At 44.8% G+C, this 24,867-nt stretch overlaps 3 protein-coding genes across 3 annotated transcripts; 1 reads left to right on the top strand and 2 right to left on the bottom strand.

Annotated features, from left to right (window-relative positions):
* Positions 1–228: 228 nt before the first annotated feature.
* On the bottom strand, positions 229–3,209 carry PtA15_4A342 (uncharacterized protein; the record flags this gene model as incomplete). The annotated part of the gene is made up of 7 exons (XM_053168217.1): positions 229–339; positions 402–497; positions 572–919; positions 1,013–1,525; positions 1,616–1,908; positions 2,016–2,178; positions 2,250–3,209. 7 exons carry the CDS (start codon positions 3,207–3,209, stop codon positions 229–231), a joined length of 2,484 nt encoding a protein of 827 aa, XP_053019448.1.
* Positions 3,210–11,582: 8,373 nt separating this feature from the next.
* PtA15_4A341 (uncharacterized protein) lies at positions 11,583–13,039 on the top strand (the record flags this gene model as incomplete). Its single annotated transcript, XM_053168216.1, has 5 exons — positions 11,583–11,627; positions 11,703–12,046; positions 12,125–12,404; positions 12,470–12,515; positions 12,957–13,039. 5 exons carry the CDS (start codon positions 11,583–11,585, stop codon positions 13,037–13,039), a joined length of 798 nt encoding a protein of 265 aa, XP_053019447.1.
* A 3,169-nt stretch (positions 13,040–16,208) lies between these two features.
* On the bottom strand, positions 16,209–16,622 carry PtA15_4A340 (uncharacterized protein; the record flags this gene model as incomplete). Its single annotated transcript, XM_053168215.1, has 1 exon — positions 16,209–16,622. The coding sequence occupies one exon, from the start codon at positions 16,620–16,622 to the stop codon at positions 16,209–16,211; it is 414 nt and encodes a 137-aa protein (XP_053019446.1).
* Between the last annotated feature and the right edge of the window lie 8,245 nt (positions 16,623–24,867).

The following is a 24,867-nucleotide window of genomic DNA, read 5'->3' as shown; positions in this document are numbered from 1 at the left end:
CCAGCTCCGGGAAATTGGAATCGTGCCATCGCCCGACCGTGTTTCCACCAGCGGGCACGCCGGCCGATCGGCTGTCCAACCCGCAACAGCTTCCCAAGTTGCCGGCTGAGTATCTTTACATAGCGGGAAAACGAGGGACAAGATCACATAGAATCGAAATCATGGGGGGAAAAAGAAGCGCGCATTGGACTACCTGGGGGGGAAAGAGATACAAGATGTAGTGCTCGGTCACCAGAAATCATCATCTGCGTCCTCTTTTCCTTTCTTGCCCTTCTTCCGAGGGCCTCCCCCATGGGTGCCATCCTGCGCCGAGGCCTGCTTCTTATACATCTCCGCGACCTGAAAGCGCACGGACAGGGTCAGCAGCCATCCAGCCGAGAAAAAAGGGCATCGGGCTGTACCTGTTCGGAGACCGTCGCGTCGTCGGCCGTCTTGTCGTCCCGCTCCTTGATGTACCGCGGAAACCGGAGCGAGACGCCCCGAGTCCCATCACCACACTGTGGATGGACGGAGATAAGTTGGTGACACAGAAAAAAAGAAGAAGCGTGTTCGAGAGGAGAGGAGGGCTTACTAGACCTTTGGCGGCACTGTACACGGGACTGAGACTGAGATCGGCGGCCAAGACCTCCCAGACGATCTTCGGCTCGAACCAGACATCCGGCTTGGCCTCGCCGACATCGAAGTACTTCTTCTGGACGGTCAGCTCCAGTGGCTCGAGTTTCTTGTGATGAGACTCGAGGTCCTCCTCCGAAAAGCCCGTGCCCAGCTTGCAGATCGTCTGGTACGTCTCCGACTCCGGCTCGTAACACGCTAGCAGGAACGCCCCGTACACGTTCGTTCGCTTCCCTTTCCCATGGTACGCCCCAACGACTACTAGGTCCAGGGAATCTCCTATGCCTGCCAGATAGTCTTTCTTGACCTTTTTTTTTCCGATTCAACAGATTCGAAAATATAAACAAGTGGTAATCTTCAACTGGTGAGATGTGGGACGGCAGAGGGCAAGATCACGCACTTTGAGCCAGTTCATACTTCGTCTGCTCGGCTCATAATGGGCACTTGTCCCATCCAACATCTTCACCATCAATCCTTCACATCCCGCCTTGACACTCTCATCAAGGAACGACTGGATCTCGTCTACATTGTCGACATCAACGGACGTAGCAAAGCTGAATTCCCCCTCGATCTCATTGAAATGCTCCTTCAGCAACCCTCTCCGATGATTGAAATCCGTATTGATCAGCGGTTCGTCGTTGAGGTAAAGCAGATCGAATGCAAAGATATGCACTTGGATCGTGATGTCCTCTGCCTTGACGTCTTTCCGCTTCCGTTTGCTCAGTTCTTGGAACGGCAGGATCTTCTTCGTCGTCCGATCCCATGCGACCGCTTCGGCATCCAACACGAAATTTCGCGTTACTTCCTTCTTGATCGCTCGCGGTAATTGATCCACCATATCCGGATATTTCACGCTCATGTTTTCAGAATTCCTACTAAAGATACTAATCGATCCATCGCTTAGGAAATGTATCTATTTATTCCCCCCACAAAAAACCAAGTCAAGCTAAGTTTGCCCTTCCAGCTGTCCTCTGAAGAAAAAAAACAGAAGAGATTATGTTACCTGCGCTCTTTCGCCATCATATTTGTATTCACAGGTGAACTTTTGCCCCTCGAATCTGTCCAGGACCTCCGAAATGGCCTTGGTGGGTTTGGCCAGCATTGGTTTCAATGGGACGCCGGGCGTCAATTTGCAGTTCTCCCGGAGTCCTCTAATACCTCCTTGGAGCAACGCGGGGATGACGAGATCGTACGACGGAATCTCGGAAAAGACGGCTTTGACGATCTCGGTCCCTTCCACAATCTCCTTTGCCAACTCCTCCGACGAGCTCTTACGCTTCGAGTTGGACTTATGACCTAGTAAAAAAGCGATCAAGCCAACAGAAATCATGATCAACCTCCGCGGATCCAGCCGCTTGGACTTTGTGATGCAGTGCTACTCTGGTCTAGCTGAAGATGCGCACCAACACCAGTTCTGACGGCGGCGTTTGCAAGAGCCACTAAGACCGTCCTTTCAGCTAATCCGATTCGTAGTTTACCCTCCAGTGACCTGATCACAAATTTGGCTTCTTCACCTTGACAGGACGCGAGCAACTTGGTAATGATACCCACTTTCTTCGCTTGAGACTATCATGTTGTGATGCACCAAGTTAGTGACCATCAAATCTGCGGAAAATGAAGGGGGATTGGATACCCACTGAATGGCCTGAAGTAGTAGCAATTGTCTTCAAATCTTGATAGACACTGTTGACCGTTAAGAGTTTAGGTTTGAACATCGTCTTTTGTGTGGTTCGGCTGTTTTGAGCGACGCTACCGAGATCGCCGACCTTCTTGAAATCGGCCTTGACCTGGGCGATGGTTCGACCCATTGACGATCCGATAGCCTTGATCAGGAGAGACTCGCCAATGCCTAGCTCGATGCCTTCGTAATCAGGACACAATCGATTGATACATAGGTAGATCACTTTGAGCAGCTCGTTGGGTGTCCGATCGATTACTTGAATCAAGTACTGGGTTAAATATTTCGTGATCTCCAGTCGTTTCGTCGTGCCATCGATCAAATTGAATGTATGCGCTAGACTTGCGTAAGGAACCGGCTTGCCCTTCTCCCAACTCACCCCACCCTCCAGCTCAGTTAAATCATCGCCACAGGCTAAGTTGGCTACATCTTCTGCGTCCTCTTCATCCTCAGAATTTTCTTCTTGTTGGATCACCGGGTCTTCTTGTTTCTTAATAGGTGCATCAGAGAGTTTGAGCTCGCTTGATTCTTCCTCTTCAACTTTCGTCTTTGATTGCTTTTTTGAGATTTTTTTATTTGTTTGGACTGGCTCCTCGTTAGACTCTTCAGTTGGCTGACTATTTGGTTCACTATCATCTTTCTTGCTCTGACTCGATTTGACGCGTTTCGAACTCCTGGTTGCATTCTCGTCCTCCTCTACATCAACAGGTGGTGCTCGTTTGAGATCTTGATTGACGCGTTCCTCGCTGATGTCTTCCGGAGACTTTTTCCTGTTCTGTTTATTGAAGAGGCTATTGACAGTCGTCTGTACTAGAGCGGGTTTATGGCCGACAGGTTTGGTGAAGAATTTATTCAAGGTGACCTGTTTGGTGGGTCCATTCGAGCTCGAAGAGGATGAGGTTGCGGGCTGGCCACCCATTGTGTTGATTACGAAGGATGCGTTGTTTCTCTTTGTGCAAGGATAGTAGGATTGAAATGCTTGAAGATTAAATTGATTTGGGCGTGTCCTGATGGTAACTGATCCAGTTGGGCTGAGCTTGAGCTGCATGCGACGAGAGTTATCGTGAAGGATGTTGCGAAACACTTCAAACATGGTTGGATTTCCCGCGCGGAATATCCGGTAGCGGTCACGTGATATCCAGTAAATACCCGGAATATGTATCTGGTCGGATTCTCGGATTGGCCACTCTCACGCCCATCGGGCCCTGTCTCGCACACATCTCAGATTGATGGCACGCGAGCAAGGAACGCAGGAGGGTGCCAAAGTCCATGCGCAGGATTGGACGGGCGTGTTTTGTAGACCAATGGATGACTTCCCGTCGTTGTTTAGAGAGCGCTAGATGCCCCTCTAAATCCTAAATTAAGACACCTATCAAAAACTAAACCAGTGCACATGAAATTAATGAACTGTAGGGTTAGGAAAACATTTTCCTTTTTGTCAAAAATTAAGAATTTGGGTTTGTAAATTGAGATCTGGGAGGCTCTCAGACTCGACGGGAAGTCCTCCAATGATTCGCCCAGAATAGAATAGACAGGCCTGAGCGTTGGTCAAGAAGATAGTCTTGAGCCGATAAAGAGTATCCTCCTCAGAGACCTCTTCCCCTTGCTCACCGCTCCCCGACTGTCCATCCTAGCTATTTTGTTTTAGACCCTTTTTTCACAACAACGTATCTAGGGGAAAAAGGTTTCAAACTCAATTTTTTTTAACCACCCACCCACCCCATTTTGAGGGCAGGCAGGGTTTTTGCCCTCAAACTCTCTCTTGAAAAATTCTACAATCAACAAAAATATCTTTTCTAGTCTGATTGAGTACTAACCCTTTGATACGCCGGATGGCTAGGAAATCAAGGGTTTTTCTACTCTCAATCTTTTCCCACACTTGGGCTAGCTGAGGACTCAACATCCCTACTAGCCCTAGAGGATGGAAAATTTACACCTTTAAGGCGCATGGCTTCAACAGCGGCGCAGTAAACACAGGCGTATGTTTTTGCACTATCCTCAACAAGAGTACTAGAAATAAACAGCAGTGAATGCTAAATGGATCATGGATGCAAAGCTGCCAACTCTCTTGCATCCATCGGGCCCTGTCTTGCCCGCATCTCAGATTGTGAAACTACCATAAAACCCCCAGTTGTACGTGCAAATTGCACCCAGACAATGAAAATAAATGAAATAACAACAGGCCATGAACAGGTTAAGGGGCTTCTTCTTTTTTTTTTTTTTTTTAAGTGCAGATTTGACTTAACATTGTGTACTATGCATATTCAACTAGCTTACAAATTTAACTACGTAGCAGAACCACACAGCCTTACAATTGAAAATAGAGGGGAGAACTTTCACGGGCTTTCTGGGAGTTTGCTTTTGAGAGTTTTTTTTTGCTATTTATTTATTTAGAAGAGAAGAAAGAAAAAGGAGGAAAAAGATGGGTGAAAAAGGGAAGAACCCGTGGGGAGAAGTTGGGTCCAAAGAGCTGGAAGGGGGATCTCAAAGGGTATCCCCAAATTTGCTTTCCCGTTGGAATTGAGGGAGTCTGGCCAAGAGTTTGATGAAGGATTTTTGTGGCCAGGAAGGCCAAGGGGTTGTGGAGGAGAGTTCTGGTCATGACCGTGGTGATCCTCTTGTCGCAAAGGATTGTCCTGGCTACTGCCCTAGCCCCAGGGTACCTGGAACAAGAGACAAGGTAGTGATCCACTGTTTCAGGGACCCCACACTGCAAGCAAATTGGGTATGGAGCTCAACTGCACTTGAATTGGAAAGCATTCAAATGGATGTGCCCTGAGCAAAGTTGATGGAATGCCGCCTGGACAGGAAAGGTCATTCGCGGGGACCCTTTCCATAGTTTCTCCTTCCAGAGCAAATTGGTCTTCTTGGCTGACACGCTGCCCCTGATTGACTCGTCAAGGAGGGAAGCTCCTCTGGCCTCTGCTGCTTTTCTGTTGGCCAGCTCGTTGCCCTTGATCCTGACGTGGCCCGGTGTGGAACTTCTACACAAGGCGTGATCTGAGCTTGGAAGGGAAATAGTAGGGAATGTTGAATTGGACCCGGGTACCGGTTGGACCGCCAGTAACCGCGTGTTTTTTCCCAAAGACTGGCACCCGGCACCGCACCCGGCACCGCCTGGCGGGTACCAGCGGTACTTAAGGCGGGTACCACGGGTACCACCAGTGCCTTTTTTCAATCTGGCTCCGCACACTTAAAGTTTTTCTAATTTCTAGCTATTTATTTATCATCGTCACACAATTTATAATAACGCGGCAGGCATACATATCAAAAAAAAAGCAAATACCAATACCCAGGTTTTGTGTTGGGCATAGATCATTTGTTTTCCAACTCAATCACTCTTCTTTTGTTTTTCTTCCCAGTCTTCTTTGCATTGTTGATCCCGGCTTTCCATGAGGCCAAAACACCTGGTTTTATCATGTTATTTTTTGAGTAGAATGCCATGGTCATGCCGCGACTAATCGAGAGGGGTGCAAGTCGGTGACGCCTTGACAAAACATAATCTCAACTGAAGCTGAATGCTCGCTTGACATCAACGGATGTTGCTAAAAAATCAAGTCCATGATGTATTAGATTTACAATGAACAAGATTTCCATCATGTTTGACTTACCTGGACAGCTTAGAACATCCAGTGCCATATCTACAAGGCCACCATGCATGTTACCGGCACGCTTCTGTTTCATCCACCAGTTGAGAGGGTTGACTGGCTTGCTGCCATCCAGGATGAGACCTCCGGCAAGCCAGATATCAAATGCGTCGGTAGAGCCATTTCCCCCTCGTGCAGCCGCGGTGTTTCCCAGTCCTGCAAGCATACTAGTCTTGGGCTTTTGATATATAAATAGAAATATTGGAGTCAGATTTATACAGCGGTTTATTTAACTAAAAACAGCTGACTCGCCTTGGAGGAGGAAGCTGAGGGAATCAGGGGAATCAACGGTGGTTGGGGCTTATAAAAGCTTATCCACATCTCCCGGGCTAGGCAGATAGCTTCAGCAATCCAGTTGGGCTCCCAATTAGCCAACTTGAAATACTCGTCCTTAAACGACGGGTGCAATACTGTAAAAAAAAATTGGTCAGTACGCAAAAAAAAAGTCGGAATAAAGAGAATCATATGTACAAATAGCAATCCTGTAGAGAGGAGAAGTATCAGTTAAGCTATAGTATTTGTTAGTTAACTTTAATCCATATCTGCAGGCATTCCTCAGTGCTGGAGGGTATTTTAAATCACTAATAACGGTTGATAAGTGCTTGGTAATTTGGTCAATGTAGACTACAATGTTCAATAGGCAAGACAATCCGGCGGTGGAGACTTGAAGCGTTAACTCCTGGAAAATGCTGAGGACGTGGGCTAAATCGCATGCTAAGTCAATATCTGACTTATCCAAGAGATACTTGCAATCGATTCCGTGTTGCTTATGTCGCTGCCACTCAAGGCTGTGAGGATGCGAGATTGCACAGTCAGCAATCTGAAGCTGATACCAAAGTCAATGGAATAAGAATGACTTACATCGCAGCATTGCAGTGAATGATGCTTTTGATTTGAGCAAACAATGAGTTCCACTGAGTACGCACATCTCTTTCCACGCTGTGAGGAGTCTGAAACTCGTGCTTTTGACAAATCACAAAAAATTCAGCCCTTGAATTCGGAGAGAACCGTAACTTCTTAGCAATGGCTCGAAACTGTAGAAAAAAAATGAATGGTAAGTGTAAATGAGGGAGCTTTCAGACTGTAGAGAAATTTACCTTAGCCAGTGTGAGTTTGCATCTATTGGTTGTATAGGTATCTCCTTCATCTTCTTCACTCGCTTGTTCAATGTCAGCTTCGCTGAGAGAGTTACTGTTGTCATCTTCTTGGTCATGAAACAATTCGTCCTTGCTCTCTTCATCTGTGAGGTGGGTAGAAATATCACTGTCACCCCGGGGGAGACTAGAGCAGAATCAAAAATATGAATTAATAAATAAATCAACTGCAGGCGGGCGGAATGAGAGTGGCACATACTGTCTGATTTGCTCCTCGGCATCATCGTCTTCAAATTCTGACTCATCTGAGTCATGATTGGCATTATTTGAGGTTCTTTTATTAGAATTTTGTTCCTTATCCTTATTTCCAAACGGCCGGAGAATAGCCTGGGCTATAAGGTTGAGAATATGGGCGAAACAGCAAATCCATTGTGGCTTGCCCCGGAAACGTGGCCACTTGAACTTCTTGATCTCCCTCACCATGACTTCCTTATTTTTTGCATTATTGCTGAAAAGACCACAGATCTAAATATCAAAAACATTTGTCAGTTATAAAGACAGGGAACAAAAAAAGCCCCAGCAATCGGATTATGAATAATAAGATGTCACCTTGTCCTGAACCCCAAATTTCTCCATGATTACACAAACAGTATTGGCCAAATACTCACCGGTGTGGCTATGAGAAAGCCAAACAAAATCTAGTCGCATAGCCTCTAGTTTCAAATCATACTTCTCATCTTGTACTAATCAATAGATTACCATGCCCAAGATATCGAAGCCGTTCGGTGACTGCCAGGCGTCAACTCCAATATATAACACTCCTTGGTGCTCCTACAGATATAAAATATTAGAAACTGTAAAAATAAATCCGAATTTTTGGCTGGACTCACTTTCAAAACACTGCAGTAATTGTCTTGGATCGCTGAGTAGAGCAAGTGGATATTGTTTGATATATTGCGCGGTCGTGGTAAATACTTGACAACAGTTGGGTGGAGAATTGCCTTGTGACTAGCATCTACAAGGGCTGAAAATGGCCGAGCGGATTCAGCGCACCATATTGCGCAGAGTTGGGGGACCTAGAAGAAGATAAAATGTGAATTTCCTGATCTCAAGACATGAAAAGTCCCACTTACCTCCTTTGGTTGGATGTCCCCCGTGCCTGTAATGCCTAGAGAAGCCAAAGATTGGGTGGATTTAGCATCCTTGTGTTTGCGAAGGCAGATCGAGGCATGTTTGTTGAGATTGCTGCAAGAGGAGTCCCCGGTCGGTGGATTGATCTTAATGCCACATCTGATGGTGAATGTCAGTCCAAACCAAAGGAACCGATAAAAATACACATAACATTTCACTTACAATTTGCATGGATAGGCGATCATGCGCCTGCCGTGCTTGTTGAATTGATTGGAAAGCTGGGGTACGTCGTACGATTCATAGCTTGAGCTCGCGCTGTTTCTCGCAATCTTCTGAGCTTGTCCTATATTAATATAATATTAGGTGTGAGCTGGTAAGATGCAATCAAAGAGATTCCTTAACTCACGTAGCTCTTCCTCATCGGTGGGTATTTGACTTGCTGTAGGCAGTACCTGGGTACTGGTTGGAGAGATGATGTTTTCTGGTTGTCTAGTAGTTTGACCCGGGGTTTCTTCTTGGTCTGTCGTATCTGGGGTTGGAGATGTACCAGATAATTGTGATTTTTGTCTTTTGCGGTTGGGAGCCATTGGTATTGCTGGTGCAGGGGTCTGGTGGGTTGAGGAGCAAGACGGTGATCCCGGGTTGAGGAGCAAGAAGCAGTGGGTGCCCGTGATTTTGGGGGTAGTGCCCGTGACTCCCCTGACCCACGGCTGCGGGACCATGATATGTGCTGAGCGGTACTTGCAGGGATACCCGGGTACCACACCGCCTTTCCCCCAAAAAGAAGGCACCCAGCACCACACCCGGCACCACGCAGGCGCAGGCGGTACCCGCCAAGCGGTGCTGGGTACTGCCAAACGGGCACCAAATGACATTCCCTAACTCAGGTCATGTAATCCGTTACATGAACCACACTTACCCAGGACATGTAATCCGTCACATGGACCACACTGACAGCTTGTCTAAACCTTTACATATACTTTACCTCATCAGCTGCACTCATTTCATTGTGCTATGCACATGTCATGCAGTGTCATGCAGTGTTATGCACACTTGATGCAGGCTTATGCAGTCTTATGCAGGTGCATGCAGACTAGTGTAATAGGGGCTGCAGTCTGACAGTTGACAGATGACATCATGCAGGTGTCAAGATAGAAAAACCCCTCATGCAGCTTGCAGATGACATCATTTGACAGGCCAGGCCAGCTAAAACACCTCACCCCCTGTCTCTCACTAGCTAAATTCTCTCATATGACATCATGACCTCATGTGACCTCAGCTAAAACCCCTCATTCTCTTGTTCCCCTGGAGCTAAAATGTCTCACTCTTTTCTATTTAAGGAGGCTCTCCTCCCCCCAGTTGTAATTTCTCTCAGCAAACTACTTGCACTCAGCTTACCCCATAACAGTACAATACTTGCTCACTCTACAGTATTAGCCCCACTCTATATTGTGGTTTTACACCCTTACATACAAATGACAACTTCATTACAACACTTACACATCAGATACATCACCCTAACCCTTAAGCCACCTGCTCAAAGTAGGCTATCTTTTGATACACCTCCACTATCACTACATTAAACCTTCCAATCGTAGATTGGGGGGCTTTTTTTAGTGTCTAGTGACCCAGGAAAGGCAGAGGTAACCTCATTCATCCCTTTCCGCACTCAGCAAAAGGTTCTCAGGAACACTTTTGAGCTTTACACCATCCCATCCTCCAAGTTCAAACTCAAGCTTGGAATCTGGGTAGTGACATGTCACAGGACAGGTTGTCACATCCCCAACTACAACCATCAAACAGGAAAAGAGGGAAAAGAAGAAAACACCACAACAATCAAAGATAAAGCAACACCAATAAGAATAGGAAGGAAGGTAACACACAATCAAATGATAAAGAATCTAAACAGAAAAAAAAAAGATAAAAGAAACAAAACAAAACAAAAACCACATGACTCATGTGTTAGGACCAACAAGGGAAAAGAGAATCTGGGAGGGATTGTGGGAGAAGGTATCTTGAGAATCTTGAGGCTGAAGGTTCTTGCTGGTGAGATTGCTGATCTTGCTGACTTGATGATTTTGATGCTCTTGTGGGCCTCTACAAGTATGACCACCACAGCAGATGAAAACAATTTCCACAAATTCATTGGCCCAGTCAAGTCTCTATTCTTGGTGTTGTGGAGCCTCTGTGTCTCAGCACAATCACCAGCCACCAACCCCACCCACCAACATTCAAAGATATTCTATCTCACAGAAGAAGAAGACAATCAATCAAGAAATATCTGTTTTGTTTCTGTACATGGCTGGCAGGATGCAAACATCTCAACCTAATTGGCTGGTGGAAATCACACGCTGCGTGGTTCATGTCACTATATGAGGTCACCAGGGCAATGCTAATGATCCCAAAAACCTCAGTGGCTTGTGAATCAGCTTTCTATAATGTGGATGGCTTCTTGACAACTATCAAATGCACCTGAAGAAATAATTGATGGAGGCACTAATATGTACTCAAGACTGGATCAAGGCCAGGAAGCCATCTACCAAGCAAGTGGCCTCAAATTAATCCTTCATTTCTTTCCCACTTTATATCTATTCTGGTGTATGCTGCCTTGATGGATATGGTGCAGGAACTACTCCAGAGTCATATTCTATTATCTCATTTTTGGCTCTGGCCTCTTGTGGGCATATGGGAAACCCAAGAAAAGGTTTGGGCTGGGAAAAAAACTCAGTAAAACTGACCCAGCTCAACCCACCCAATAATATTGTGGCCCAACTTGGGCCAGCCCACACAATTGCTATCCCTACACTCCCAGGAACGGAGTGTCCTTTGTGATACACAGATTTCTTACAAGATATCTGGTAGTGGTTGAAGTGGATACATGGATAAAGCATCTTTCTGCTCCCAACTGACAGATATATCCATTTTGACCCCTGTGAAGTGAATAGCCAATTACAACAAAGGGAAAAGGCACCAGTCAACCACTTGATTTGATGAGATTCATGACAAAATAGTGTCATGTATCTGCAACCAAGTAACACAAAAAGTGATGATGTACTGTCATTCAAGTTATTCTTCTGTGTTTTTTCAAAGCTTCCAAACTACTTGAGGAGTAATGTGAACTGACACAACCGCTAGCTAACACAATCCCCGGCTCGCTTCAGGGGGCTGGGGGACCAGAAGCAAGCCTCTGAACCTCTTTCAGAGACTCGCTGCGCGAGAGGGGCCTCTGAAGGTGGCCACATTGCGACAGGGGGCTCCGGTTTCCAGTTTGGCGGCTCAAGGCGGCGACCGACCGCCCAGCCACTCAACTTGACCTGCAACCACCACACCCTCGCCTGCGAAAACCACCACTGCTGCCCAAGGACACATCGAATTCGAATCGATTGAATACTTATTTATCTAGAGGCAAATCAAGGCAACATGGATGCTAAAGAACTAGAAACCTATGAATACCAACTCAGCCAGGTAAGTTGCACTGCCACCAAATCATTTTCATCGCACATCATCCTGATCTCTTTGAACTGCGTCCCTTCGTCACAGGTCAACCTCGTCCTGGAAAAAGACCCAACGAATGCCGAATGTTTAAGTCTGAAGGGAGAACTTGTTAATCTCATTACTCTTACCAAAGATTTCTTAGCTCAGACTGGTAGTAGCAAACAAACTAACTCGTCCGGTGATCACAAAGAATCGTCACTAGATCCTTCCACCAATAACACCAACAAAAACTCTCGCAATGGATCGAAAACTCCAAACGAACAAGACAGATCTACCAAATCTCAAGTATCTTCAAACCACGCCGAAAATCTCAAGTCGCTGAATGCCGGCGATCTATGCATGGCCAAATACGCTGGAGATGGTAAGTACTATCCAGCAAAAATCACAACGTGAGTTCCCTCAGATTTAATTCTCATGTCGGTTGGACTGTTCATGTTGCTGAGGCCTATCTGTCTTCTTTGTTGTAGGATTGGTGGGTCGTCAGAAACAAGGATTTACACGGTGGTTTTCAAGGGATACGATACTACTGAGCTAGTCTCGGCATCCGAGATCAGACCGTTAGCCGACCAGAAGAAACGAACGTTGGACGCCACCGAACAAGAATCCGACAAGGATCGCAAACGAAAGAAAAACGAAAAGAAGACCGAGAATAAGGCTGCCAAGGCGGCCGAGCAACTCGAGAAACAAAAATCATGGCAGTCGTTCGCCAAGAAAAGTGTCAAGAAGGGCGTCCATATCCCCGGCATTGTGAGTATTTCAGTGCATATCCCCTTCGCAAGCGCAATGGATCATCTGATTATCTGTTGTCTTAGGTTGGCGACTCTATGTTTGCATCGCCGGATAATCCTTTTGGAAAAGGTCAGTTCCACTGCCGTTTTTTCGGTTTATGCGCCTCTTCACTCTTTCAATCAATCATCCATCTCGATTTTGTCTGGTCTTCATTCTTAAGATTCTTGCTTGAAAGTGCACATGACATGGCGAGCATGTTAATGGTCACCAAGAAGTTGACGGGTCTGGTGGCTGAGCTCTGGAAAGATGACACACATACTCGTGGGATGTTTCTTGTTATATATCGTTCCTCCAATGTACTAATTTCGCTGAGTCACATATTCTCTCCACTTCTTTTGACCAAGGGTCAAAGCTCATCGGTTACCGATTTTTTAAACACTGTTGTGCCGTCCTTTCGCTCATTTTGCATTGCAGATTTGACAATCTCTTCCTTTTTCACGTTGACTATCGACCGTCTTATTTATTGCGAACTGACGCCACTTCCGTTTCTTTGGTTTCACCCAATTTTAGTTGGCGTGGTCGGATCTGGTAAAGGCATGACACAGTACGGAAGTAAACAGCGTCATAAATTCAACGGTAACGGTCTCGAATGAAGATGTATTTGCCCAGCGCTGATCCTGGTTTAAATGCATCAGTTCAGTGACATTGCTTCAACAAAACTCGTCCCCGTACTTCTATTAGAGAGGATGGATACTTCACATGCCTCAAGACTTGGTGAAGGGTAAAGCCTTCCGTTCTAATATTCATCCTGTGGCTTTGTATTTTCAATATTCTTTCAGACAACCAACATTTTTTTAAAAAAAACATATCATGATCAGTAGCTTCCTCAAGGACACAATTGTCAGATCTGCCCATGATTTAAGCATTGGAGACATTGTTCTTGGCAGGCAAATGTGTGAGCAAGAAAACCTTGTCAAGGCTGGAGAACCAACCCTTGACCAAAGTGAGAGGGCCTTATGCCAAAGGCTAAGCAGTTGTACCTTGCTTGTGACTTGAGGATCTTGGGGTTTTGGTGTAAACCAACTTCAATGAAAAATACTTCCAACAGCACAATAGGGGGGTTCACAATAGTTTTTTTTTTTTAAACTTTAGAGCCCTTTTCAAGGCCATTATGAAAAACTAAAAAATGTAGAAGTTGTTCTGATTGACAAGGAACACCCAAATGCGGTAAACCTTTTTTGAAAAATTGTTCATAAATTAAGGGCAATGGGCTCTAAAGTTTTTTCAAAATTATAATGTGAAACCCTCTCATGAAGACATGGTATGAAGTAAGGATGGCTATTGGGTGGGCCAGCCACACCCTGACAAGGGATTTGCCCCCTAAGCTGGGAAAATGGTCTTGCCACCCAGGAATTTTTTAGCTGGTTCATATTTTCAAAGCCTGATTGGTGCAATGGGGGTTGAGAATGTCAAAGTGGACGCATGTACCTGCAATTTTTGGCCAAAATTTGTACGTAGTACTGCACCCGGAACCACCTGGTGAGTGCCAGCAGTAATTGAGGTGGATAGTGGATACCATGGATACCAGCTAGAAACACTCACCAAGCTCTGAGGCCATCCCAATGGTCAAGCAGTCCCAATCACCTATATAGGTGCAGCAAAATTGTTGGCATCACCAATATTATTGAATCCTTTTTGGACTTCCTAGCCCTTCATCACATACCTCTTCCTCCCGGAATTGATTACTTGTCACTGGAAAGTCACTTCAAGACTTGGTCTTCTGAATGGCAAGATTCATGGTATGTTTCTTGCAACAATTTCTCAATTATTCTTCTTGGATTTCAAGATCAACAAGCACTTGATGAACCAGAAGCTTAAGTGCTCTTAGTGTATTTTTCATTTTGTGAACTGTATATTTAGTGGGCTAAATAGATTTAACAATCACCAGGGGAGACTTTGACACACTCTCCAGAGAGTACCTGACTGTAATTCTATGTTGTTCTGGGTCTGATGTCAGTCAGATGTGTATTAGGAAATGATTGATACATTATTCAGAAGTCAATGGGAAGTCTGTTATAATTTATGAGGAATTATCACAGGACCTCATGCAATGTTTTATAGAACCATTTCATTCTTTAAGTATAACTCAATTACAAAATATAATGAAATGATATTTACTCAATGTCCAAATATTAATCATTTATGGTGAATTTTATATGTTGATCAATTTCTCTACATGTAAGGGGTTTCTCACACCATCAATGTGAATAGCTGGGGCTTTAATGGCTTTCTGACCAGTTCTTACTTGTCGTGGACTGTCAAAGGCCCCTCTGGCAATCTGTCACCCCAATGTACGCGCGTACACAAAGGTGAAATTGGAAAAATAGAAAACAGCTCACATGCATGTGCCATTGTGCATGGAGACATTGGAAAACAAAAAAAAAACTCACAAGCTTACATGTGTTGAAAAGCCAGGCTGTCTAGCTGAAATATGGTACCACAAACCTCCAAGCTTGACTTGACTCATACTTTCACCCTGTCTTCATCCTTTTTTGGCTCAATTCTAGATGATACCTGCCTTTCTTAGGGAAACATGCCAATTCAGATGGGTCTTTCACATCATTCTAACCGGGGTGTACATGTTGTTGATCTGAAAGAGGCCCAGCCTGCAATTTTTAAAAACCTTTTATGCATGCACATGAGGGAAAAATGAGCAAAGTGAAAACAATGAACACCTTCATGAGCATGTGAATAATATGAATTTAACCCCAAGAAATCATCACATTCAACAAACAGTTCAAATTGAATTATGATTAAATTGTGTTCATTGTGTCCTAGTGATTTCAACTGTGTTCTGATCAAGTTACAGTTGACTTCAGAATTTTTCAAAAAAACATAGTGGCCCCGCGGGAAACCGGTGGTTGGGGGGTGGGGTTGGCTGGACGTCCGCCATGGGTGAGAAAAATGTGAGAAAGTCAACTAGATCAGCTTGGCCCTATTGCCTGGTTGATGTTTTCAAAGCAAAAACTATCTTATCTTTTCATTTTTATCAAGACCCATTAAGCAGCTTTAAGGCTTGAAGCTATGTTATGTTCACGGATGTGTGAATTAAAAATGAGATTATGGCTTTAGAAAGCTCCATAAGCCCTTAAAATAGATATAAGTCCATATATATGGTATGTATATATTCCCAGGTCCCAATTGCAGAGATCAAAAAAAATGAAACTTTTTTTTGGCTGGCGCAATCAGCAAGCCCACATTGATTTAGAATCTACAGTGCCCCACACCTCTTCTTGACTACCCCTACAGGGGTGTTCCAAATTTTTTTTTTTGGGGGGGGGGGGGGGGGGAAATCCAAAAAAAAAATTGGGGGCGGGGGCTTTTTTACGGCAAACACTGGGGCTGAGTCTTTGTTGGTCACCTCTGAGGAACACTGAACCATGCAGAATTCCAGTCCCCCAGCTTACCAATCTCTGTTCCCAATTCGACATCATGAACAGTCACGAGCCGCTTTCTCAAGATAACCAAGATAGATCTTCTCAATCGGAGCCCCTCACCCTTGGCACCATGCCTGTTGGCGAGAGGTACCCGATTGTTCACATAGAGTACTACCTCTGGATTCAGCATCACCTTCTATGCCCCAAAGGCTCATCCACGACGGTGTTTTCCGACGATTATGAGCCTATCGGTTTGGAAGACACTGAAGCCTTGCCCATTCCACCTTGCGAAGTGCCCTTCCAGTACATCCCGCTGCAATACTTCAAGCACCACATCATGGATGCTATTTCCGCGACCCGTCCGGATATACCTCTCTTGCGCGTATTAAAGTCGGCCGAAGCTGCTGGGGAGCTCCAGTGGCGCGGATACTGCGTGTGGCCGGGAGGACCACCACCTCGAAACATGGACGTTACACAAGATTTTATGGCCTTTGCGGAACTGCAAAGTAGCATCCATGATGTGGTGCTTGAAGTATTGCAGCGAGATGTACTGGAAGGGCACTTCGCAAGGTGGAATGGGCAAGGCTTCGGTGTCTTCCAAATCAATAGCCTCATAATCGTCGGAAAACACCGTCGTGGATGAGCCTTTGGGGCATAGAAGGTGATGCTGAATCCAGAGGTAGTACTCTATGTGAACAATCGGGTACCTCTCGCCAACAGGCATGGTGCCAAGGGTGAGGGGCTCCGATTGAGAAGATCTATCTTGGTTATCTTGAGAAAGCGGCTCGTGACTGTTCATGATGTCGAATTGGGAACAGAGATTGGTAAGCTGGGGGACTGGAATTCTGCATGGTTCAGTGTTCCTCAGAGGTGACCAACAAAGACTCAGCCCCAGTGTTCGCCGTCAGAACTCAGAAATCTTACTGCCGGGCTCCCACTTCACATCACATGCTGGGCGTGAGGATGTCGGGCTGCCGACAATCTGGGGCGTCGGTGCCCCGGCGGGTAACCGTCAAACACCAGGGAACTACCTGTCGGCAGTCTGACGGGTGCGGGAGTGGGCGGCTAACAGTCAGGCTGACAGTCAGCCCAGCGTGGGTCAAGCCAGCAACAGTGCGCCTGGCATCAGACCGGCAGACGGACGAGGGATCAACCCAGGTCAAGTCACCGAGTGTCCTGCCGGCAACACACGGGCAGACAGGCGGCGGATTGACCGAAGTCAGTCCGCCGTGTTATGACACGTCATTTTAGGTATCACACTATTATCATTTTTTTACATATTTTCATTACTTCATCGCATACTTTACCACATAGTTTCATTATGGTTTTACACGTTTCTTCTCATCAACCCAATTACATAATCAACCTTGTATATATACTCTATTCGTGGTGCAATCTTATTCTTCCCTTGGGGGAGTTTTTCCATCTCATCTTGCCTAATCCTGATATCCTTGCTCTTCACGCCGGACCTCTTGACGTCAAGAGGTACGGCGGACTGACCGTCTCGACACCCCAACTACGGGCTGCCCCGTTTTCACACGGTAGCCCGACGTGGGCCCCTTTGGCGTTGGGTTGTCGGTCCGAGGGAGCCGAAATTGCTCTCGTGGTGTAGGGGAAAATCTAGCCTAACTAAGCCTCTCAAACGGAGGGGGGGGGGGGGGGGACCCCCACGTCCCGAAGGGACTCTCCGTAGGAGAGGCTTAATATTATGACTTGTGTCATACTTTTTGCCTGAGAGTTTGGGGCTTTTGTGGCTTTTTATGCCCTTTTTTCCTTTCGTTCTCCACACAGCATGAACTGACAAGCCCCTGCTGAAGCCCTGAAGGGTCAATATAGCTGACCATCTTGGCTTCATATCCATGTCCTCATAATGAGGATTGGATGCATGAGCTGGATTGGCCGAGGCATATTGAGCAGAGCTTGGAGAGCTTGGATCCTGTGGAATTGAATTGAATGAGCATACTGTTTTCTCAGGTCAGTTCAATCCACACATGTTAAACAGCCCAGAATACCCCAAAAACCATAAGTTTGGAGGGTCATGGGAGGAGAACGCTTGGACTTCCAGAGACGTGTGTAGCGGCAAAAGATAGGGAAGAGTGAGACAAGTTTCATGATCCAAAGGGCATGCCTGGGGCCCTTTGGGAACAGGGTCAAAATTTTAATGGCACAAAACACCCACCAAAAGGCCTCAAACCCTCAGGCCAAAAAGTGGACATTAGTCTCAAGTCCCTCCTTCAGAGGTTGCGCTTTGCGCGAGGGCGCTTTGCGCCAGCCCAGGCTGTACCAGGGCCCTCCAAAGTGGGGGACTTGTGTTAAGTTAGGGGGAAAATGATGCTGTACAACAGCTGTCAGAAATTTTAGCCTGAGAAATGAGTGTTATACATACATTGTAATACATATTTGAATATCTACATATAACTAAAGAAATGGCCTCTGGGGGCCAAACAAACCAGTATAAATACCTGTCATGCAAGTAACACTGGCGTTGGTATGCAAGTAACGCCGGCGTCAATATTTTTTTGCATTAACCGCGTCCGTTCAATGCAGAGTCCGTTCCCTCTGAATTGACTCTGCTTGAATGGACTCCTGGTGCGACTCTCTGAAAGGATTTGGTAAGAGAGTTTGCTCCTCTGCTTGAACAGACCAGCGACTCAAAGCAGACTCCAGAGTCATGTTCTCAAGTCTGTTCAAGCAGACTCATCAAGCGGACTTGGTGATCAAATTTCACCGAGTCCGCTCAACCATATTGCTTGAATGGACTCTTATCACACATCAATAATCAAGCCTGTTCAAGCAGATTGCTCGAACAGACTCATGAAGACACCATTTCCATTCAAGCAATGTTAAACTGATAATTGATCTGCATGAATTCAGCAATCATAACACCTACATAATTCCCCTCATCATATATGCTTGAAAATCCCATCATCATCAACTTTCACACTCTCTTCATTCTCAACAATCCCATTATCATCAATTCTTGCCCTCCCATCATTACCAGCAATATTCACATTCCCATGTTCTTTTTCTCTGTGGCAGGAGCACCAACATTCTATTAATTATCAGCCTCAAGATTTTCCTCATACTCAACAATCAAATAATCCAAATCAAGAGTGGTCTTCATCCCCGAATTTCCATCAACATTGACAACAGACCCCCACATACACAGTATCATCAAAATCATGAATCTCCTGACAATTTCAATTGTCAAACACAAAACCAATCTAAACACAGTATCATCTAAATCATGAATCTTCTTACAATTTCAAACCTCAACCACAAAACCAATCTGAACACAGATCACACAAATCTCCATCCCAGCATGGAAATAACAATCATGGCAACCACACCTCCAGGTTGTCTATTTTTAACTTGCTCAACTCCCAGAGTGCTTCACCAAGAAATATGCAGAGTCCATTTCAAACTTATGAATATTCTTCAAATCTATCTCCTGTGCAAATACCCGCAAACTGGAATGACCCACCTGAAATTGATTTGGGCCTTATTCAGGAACAAATTGATTCAAGTTTATCTCAAGAGCAGGATTTTTAAATGATCCTCCCGCTGGAAATTAGGTTGAACATGATTTCACAGGTAACCATTCCTTTGGAAATATTCCAAGAATCATGTAAACAGACCAAATGCATGGTGTTGGACTGTGCCTCCTGGGTTCAGGCCAGAAACTTTGAGGGCAGTGAGATGTTGTGTGAAGTGTCAAGCCATAATCTTCACAGGATAAACAACCTAACTTTGCTGCCGCCAAGGCAGGATCACTTTATAAAAACCACCCCCACCCCCTGAATTGCTTCAGATCTTCAAAATTACATATCAACCCAATATACCTGAGGGAAATCAACTCATTATATCAACAAAGGGTAGTTACATTATGTTGCGTTATCCGCGCAATTTTGGTAACATAACTACCCCTGTTATCCGGCCCCCCCCCGTTACTTTACTAGTAACGGGGTCATTTCAGGCCCCGCGCGTAGCGTAACAGGCCTCATTTTAGAGGCCCGTTATTGCGTTATCCCCCGGATAACGCAATAATGGACCATTGAAGGCTTTTTTAGCCTCATTTTTTGCCCGTTCTCAGTGACAGGGGCTCCGCGCGCCTGGATAACGCAACAAGCATAAAAAAAAACGGCTTAATGTGGTACAATAACGTAATTGCACCGCCGTTACGTGTAACGCGTAGATAACAACAAAAAATCTGTTACGTTACCGTTATCTACGCATTACGTGTAGCGTAACTACCCTTGGTTGATTCTATCCATCCGCTTGATAAATAGCAACTTCACATTTACATCTCTTGGAGTCAATGCCTCAACCAGAGATACACTCAACAATCAAGGTGAAGGTATCCATACATTCAAGGTGAAGGGTAAAATTCACCATAACATTGGAAGTTTGCTTCCACTTTCACAGGAATTCCCCAAATTCTTATAGCTGGACATATATGACACAGAAAATGAGTTTGAAAACCACAGAGTTCATGGTCAAGATCTACTTCCAGGACTTATGCCAAGAATCTAAAAAATCCTTCACCATTAATATCCTCTCATGAAACAGTTTGGATTTGTTCCATCTGAAATAAATCCAAATCACTCAATAAGGCTTACTGATAATGCTACAAATGTGGATCAAAGAGTTTGCAAACTCCCAACAGGTTACCAAATTGCTTAATAATAATGCTCAGGAACCTTGATTGGACAATGGGACTTTGTAATGGAACCAGGTTGGGCCCAAATGTGATTTACGCAAGAGTTGTATCAGGTAACAGATTTAATGATTCTGTGCCCATCCCTCAGAGTCACATTCCTTTCAATCTGAACCAGATAAATCTGGAGCTGTCTGGAATGCCTTTCAAGCTCATACACAAGAATTTCCCTGTCAATCTGGCCTCCTCCCTCACAATCAATAAATCTCAAGGTCAAAAAATTGGTAATTTTGGCATTGTACTTCATGAACCTGTGTTTTGCATTGTCAAGAAGCAAGTCAAGCCAAACTACTAAGGTAGGGATTCCACAGCCTGAAAGTGGCCAGCCTTCATAATAAACTTCAAAAATTGTTTAAAAGGAATTTCTCTCACATTTTCAGAGTTTTTGAGTATCTCTCATCACCGTTTTTCCAAATATTTACTTTTTCAGTAACAAATTTTGTGTCTTTTCCCAAAATAAAATGCCCTTATTTCACCCAGTTGTCACTTGAAATGTTGTTTTTCAACCTATTTTTCAGTTGAAATTTGGTTTCTCCTTTGACTGAATGCACAGTCACCCTGAAATTGCATCATCAAAGGTTTGAAGATTTTATGTAATTTCCTTTGCTCTGTCCCATTCCCTTTTGGGACTTTCACATCCTGCGACTTTCACACCCCATGTAATCCCAAATTTGGGTGCTATGCCCTTGCTGTGATTTACAAACCCCTATGACTTGAACACCCCCTGGAACCCCAAAATTGGGGGCTTCCCCTTGTATTACAGAAGTGTACAAATTATGGTCGTTGTGAGGTCTCCTGGCATCCTGGCTTCGGCAAATCAAGAGACTTTCAAAAAAACAACTCACAATGGCGCCTGCTAGCAAAGCTTCTAAAGCACAAAGAGCCTGCCGCGAATGTGAATCAATGCTGAGGAAGAAGGTTGGCTGCACAATCAAAAAACAAAAATTGAATTCCAATCAAAGCTGTCCTATGTATTGAGATTTCCGATGAGGGTGAACACGCTGATGAACAATTTTTTTGCAATCCCGACAAAGATCAATTTCCACCGGAAAGAACTCAGCCAATTGCACTCGCCAAAGGCCGTAATGATGACCCCATCCCTCTTGAGATATTCCAAATCTACAACAATGATGTGGCTCTGGTTGACAAAGCACACGCAATCATGGTGTGGTGCGACGGTTCTGATTTTTCTGATGACAAGGACAAAGATTCCGAGGAAGTTGTCCAGTTCTTGTGGCCAATCTCTTTCTCTAATCACTGCGAGCCTCCAGAACAAAAATTCAAATTGGGCAAATCAGGATATCTTTTACCAGCAAGTAATCCAAATCCTGAATCAAACAAACTTATGCCACGCAAGCTTCCAAGAACTACAAAACACAATTATATAATAAGATGAAAGCTATTTCTGCAGTGGGAAAGAACAACAATATTAGGGGGGTTCACAATAAGATCAAAATAAAACTTTAAAGCTAATTTTAAGGCCTTTATGAACAAGTTTTTGAAAAGTGAAGAAGTTGCTCTGATTCTCAGGGGACACCCAGTCCTGCACATCTTGCCAGAATTTTGAAAATTTGTTGATAAAGGCCTTAAAATTGACTCTAAAGTTTTATTTTTATCCTATTGTGAACCCCCCTATTATGTCCAACTTCCTCAAACAAGGAAAGGATCAGCTTGCCGCTCAAGCAGAGGATGACAAAAGCAATCCTCAAGTCAGTGAATTAGGTAACGGCAACACTCTGCCTACCTTCTTGGCCTCACTGAACCTGCTGCACAGAGAGCAATGAAGAAATACTCTTTGCATTGTCACATTCCAAAGGCTGCGTTGATGGATTTGTCAGTAATTAATAACTAGCATAATTTATATGCATAATCATGTGGTTTACAGTGTTTTATATACATAATAAGTCCGTTAAGTACATAAAAAAAACTTTATAAACCCATAGTACATACATTTAAACCCATAATATGGGGTTAAAGGCAAGTGTTCCAAATTTGACCACCCAGAAAATGATAACTTTTGAAGGAGACATCCCAGAGGGACATATGTGCTATATAAAATCCTTTTCTACAAGCTCCATAGAGCTCAAAAATGTGGTGTATGGAGTTATAGGGTTGATGGTCAAAAAGTTATGGGGGGTCAAAAGAATTTGCGGGCGCGGGGTAGTTGGGAAGAGATGCGGGGCACTGTACAACCTCCAAAAACCCCAAAAATGTGGACAATGTGAGTTTTGGGCCTATGTTACACTCTCAGGTTTGCCCCACGTCTGGATGTCAACTTTTGCCCATGGGTTGGTACTGAAAGTTGCCTACACCAAAACTGGCCCACCATGACGCAGTTATAAGTCGGTCTTAGACAGAAGTCCCTCCTTCAGAGGGGTTTCTCCGCAACCAGGGCTGCCTGCCCGCCCACAGAAGAGGGACTTCCACAAGTTTGTCCTAGGTCACATGTCTGTACTCTGGTGTGGTTTAGCCAGCCGGAGGAGACTACTTCCATCCCCTCTGGGCCACACCAAGAAGGAATACACATTGATACATACCAACTGGACAACTTCCTGTTGCCTAATTGTCTTGCTTTAGAGAGGTCCGCTAAATCCTGTTTGCTGGTGAAAACTTGACTCAATCAACTTTCACCAGCAAGTAAAGTTCAGCCAGTCCCTCTAGATTTAGCATTTTAGCCAACAGGAAGTCCTCCACAGTGGAGTACTTCCCTTTGACACTGATACACTCATGGCCATATACAAGTGCGCCCATGTTGTACATATTTTGAGATAAAATCAAGGGTTGCCCCAAAATTAGCCAAGTCCTCCCTCCTTGGCATGAAGCAGCCAACTCAAAGGAGGGACTTAGGTGAAGCTGGAACTTAGTGTAAAGCCCGCCCTCACGGCGCACTTCACAAGCCTTTCACAAGCCCAACTCAGACCCATATAGCCACTGTTCCTTCCATTCCTAGCTCAGCAGAGACCAACTCCTTACTGATATGTCTCCCTGAGCTAGGTACACCATCTCCCCTATTCCCTTTCTCTCTCTCCTTCTATTGTATTCAGCAGAGACCGACTCCTTACTGATATGTCTCCCTGAGCTAGATGAAATAAAGACCCCACGTTGGCATCAGAACCCTTGAGACCGTTGTCTCTCCTGAGTGCCAGCGCCTAGCCCAGTGAAGAGATTCCAGCTCTTACACTTAGGCTTGACATGTTTTTTGGGTTTGGCTAGTGAATTTCTTCTTTTAATCAAGAAATTCTGATGGCATGACTCACAACACTGCAAACATTCCAACACATGGATTTTACCACCAATACCGGGGATTTGATTTATTTTTGATTCCCAGATTTTTCAGAATTGGGTAACTGAACAGTCTACTAGTCCAATACTGGATGACTTCCTGCAGGATCTATGGACCCCGGACAGACTAAAATTTCACAGATCTGTTGCCAATTTAGCAGGGCTCTGTCAATCTCTTGGCAACAAATCTGTGAAATTCTATTCTGTCTGGGCTACGGGATTGGATTGGTCAGACCAATGCATTCTGATCTTCAAATGTGGATTGGATTTAGGGACCAGCACAATCTAATGCATAAAAACTAAAACAATTATACAATAACAGGGGGATTATTGAATAGCCCCCTGAATTTATGTGGATCAGAACAAAATCCTACTCCACCTGAACCCAAAAAAATGTGTCAGACTAGCGCAGCCAATCCACCAGAAATCAAAACCTTGGATTGTACCCAGATTTTGGTCCAATACTGTTCCCAGTATTGGAACAGTTTCAGCATTGGTTTGAGCCAATTGGTATGAGCCAAAGTTATTTCAATAAAATATGTAAAAAATGACACTTCATGAATACTTCTTGGCCTTTAAAGCAGCACAAGTTGATAAGTGCCTCCTTTGGAAGCAGGTGCTATGCATCCAGGAGAAACTGAGTAAGCTTGGCTGTGAGGGCCTGAAAATTCTTTTGAGGCTCCATGATCATAAGCTCTGCTATTGATTGAGATGGTCAAGCTAGAAATAAGTGACTTAGCCCTGCTCTCCCTGGTGTTGATGAAGCATTATATGACAGAAAATCTTAGGAAATCCTGGGAAATTGTCAATTTTTCTGTAAGAGAACCTTCTAACAATTCAGGCTTAGGGTTACTTTTCCTCTAACAGTAGAAAATCTGATCAAATACAGTTGGGCGCGAAGGAGGTCGTATAGCAGCCCGGCTAGCTCAGTCGGTAGAGCATTCGACTCTTACATAATAATGGGTTGCGCGCGATTTTTCACGCTATCGAATTGTCGTGGGTTCGAGCCCCACGTTGGGCGCTTGTCTTTTTTCGCATGGCCATG

The sequence above is a fragment of the Puccinia triticina genome, chromosome 4A (genome assembly GCF_026914185.1).
Source record: "Puccinia triticina chromosome 4A, complete sequence".
In the NCBI taxonomy this organism is placed as follows: Eukaryota; Fungi; Basidiomycota; class Pucciniomycetes; order Pucciniales; family Pucciniaceae; genus Puccinia; species Puccinia triticina.
The sequence above is the reverse complement of the archived record's forward strand: the minus strand, read 5'-3'. Positions and strand labels throughout refer to the sequence as shown.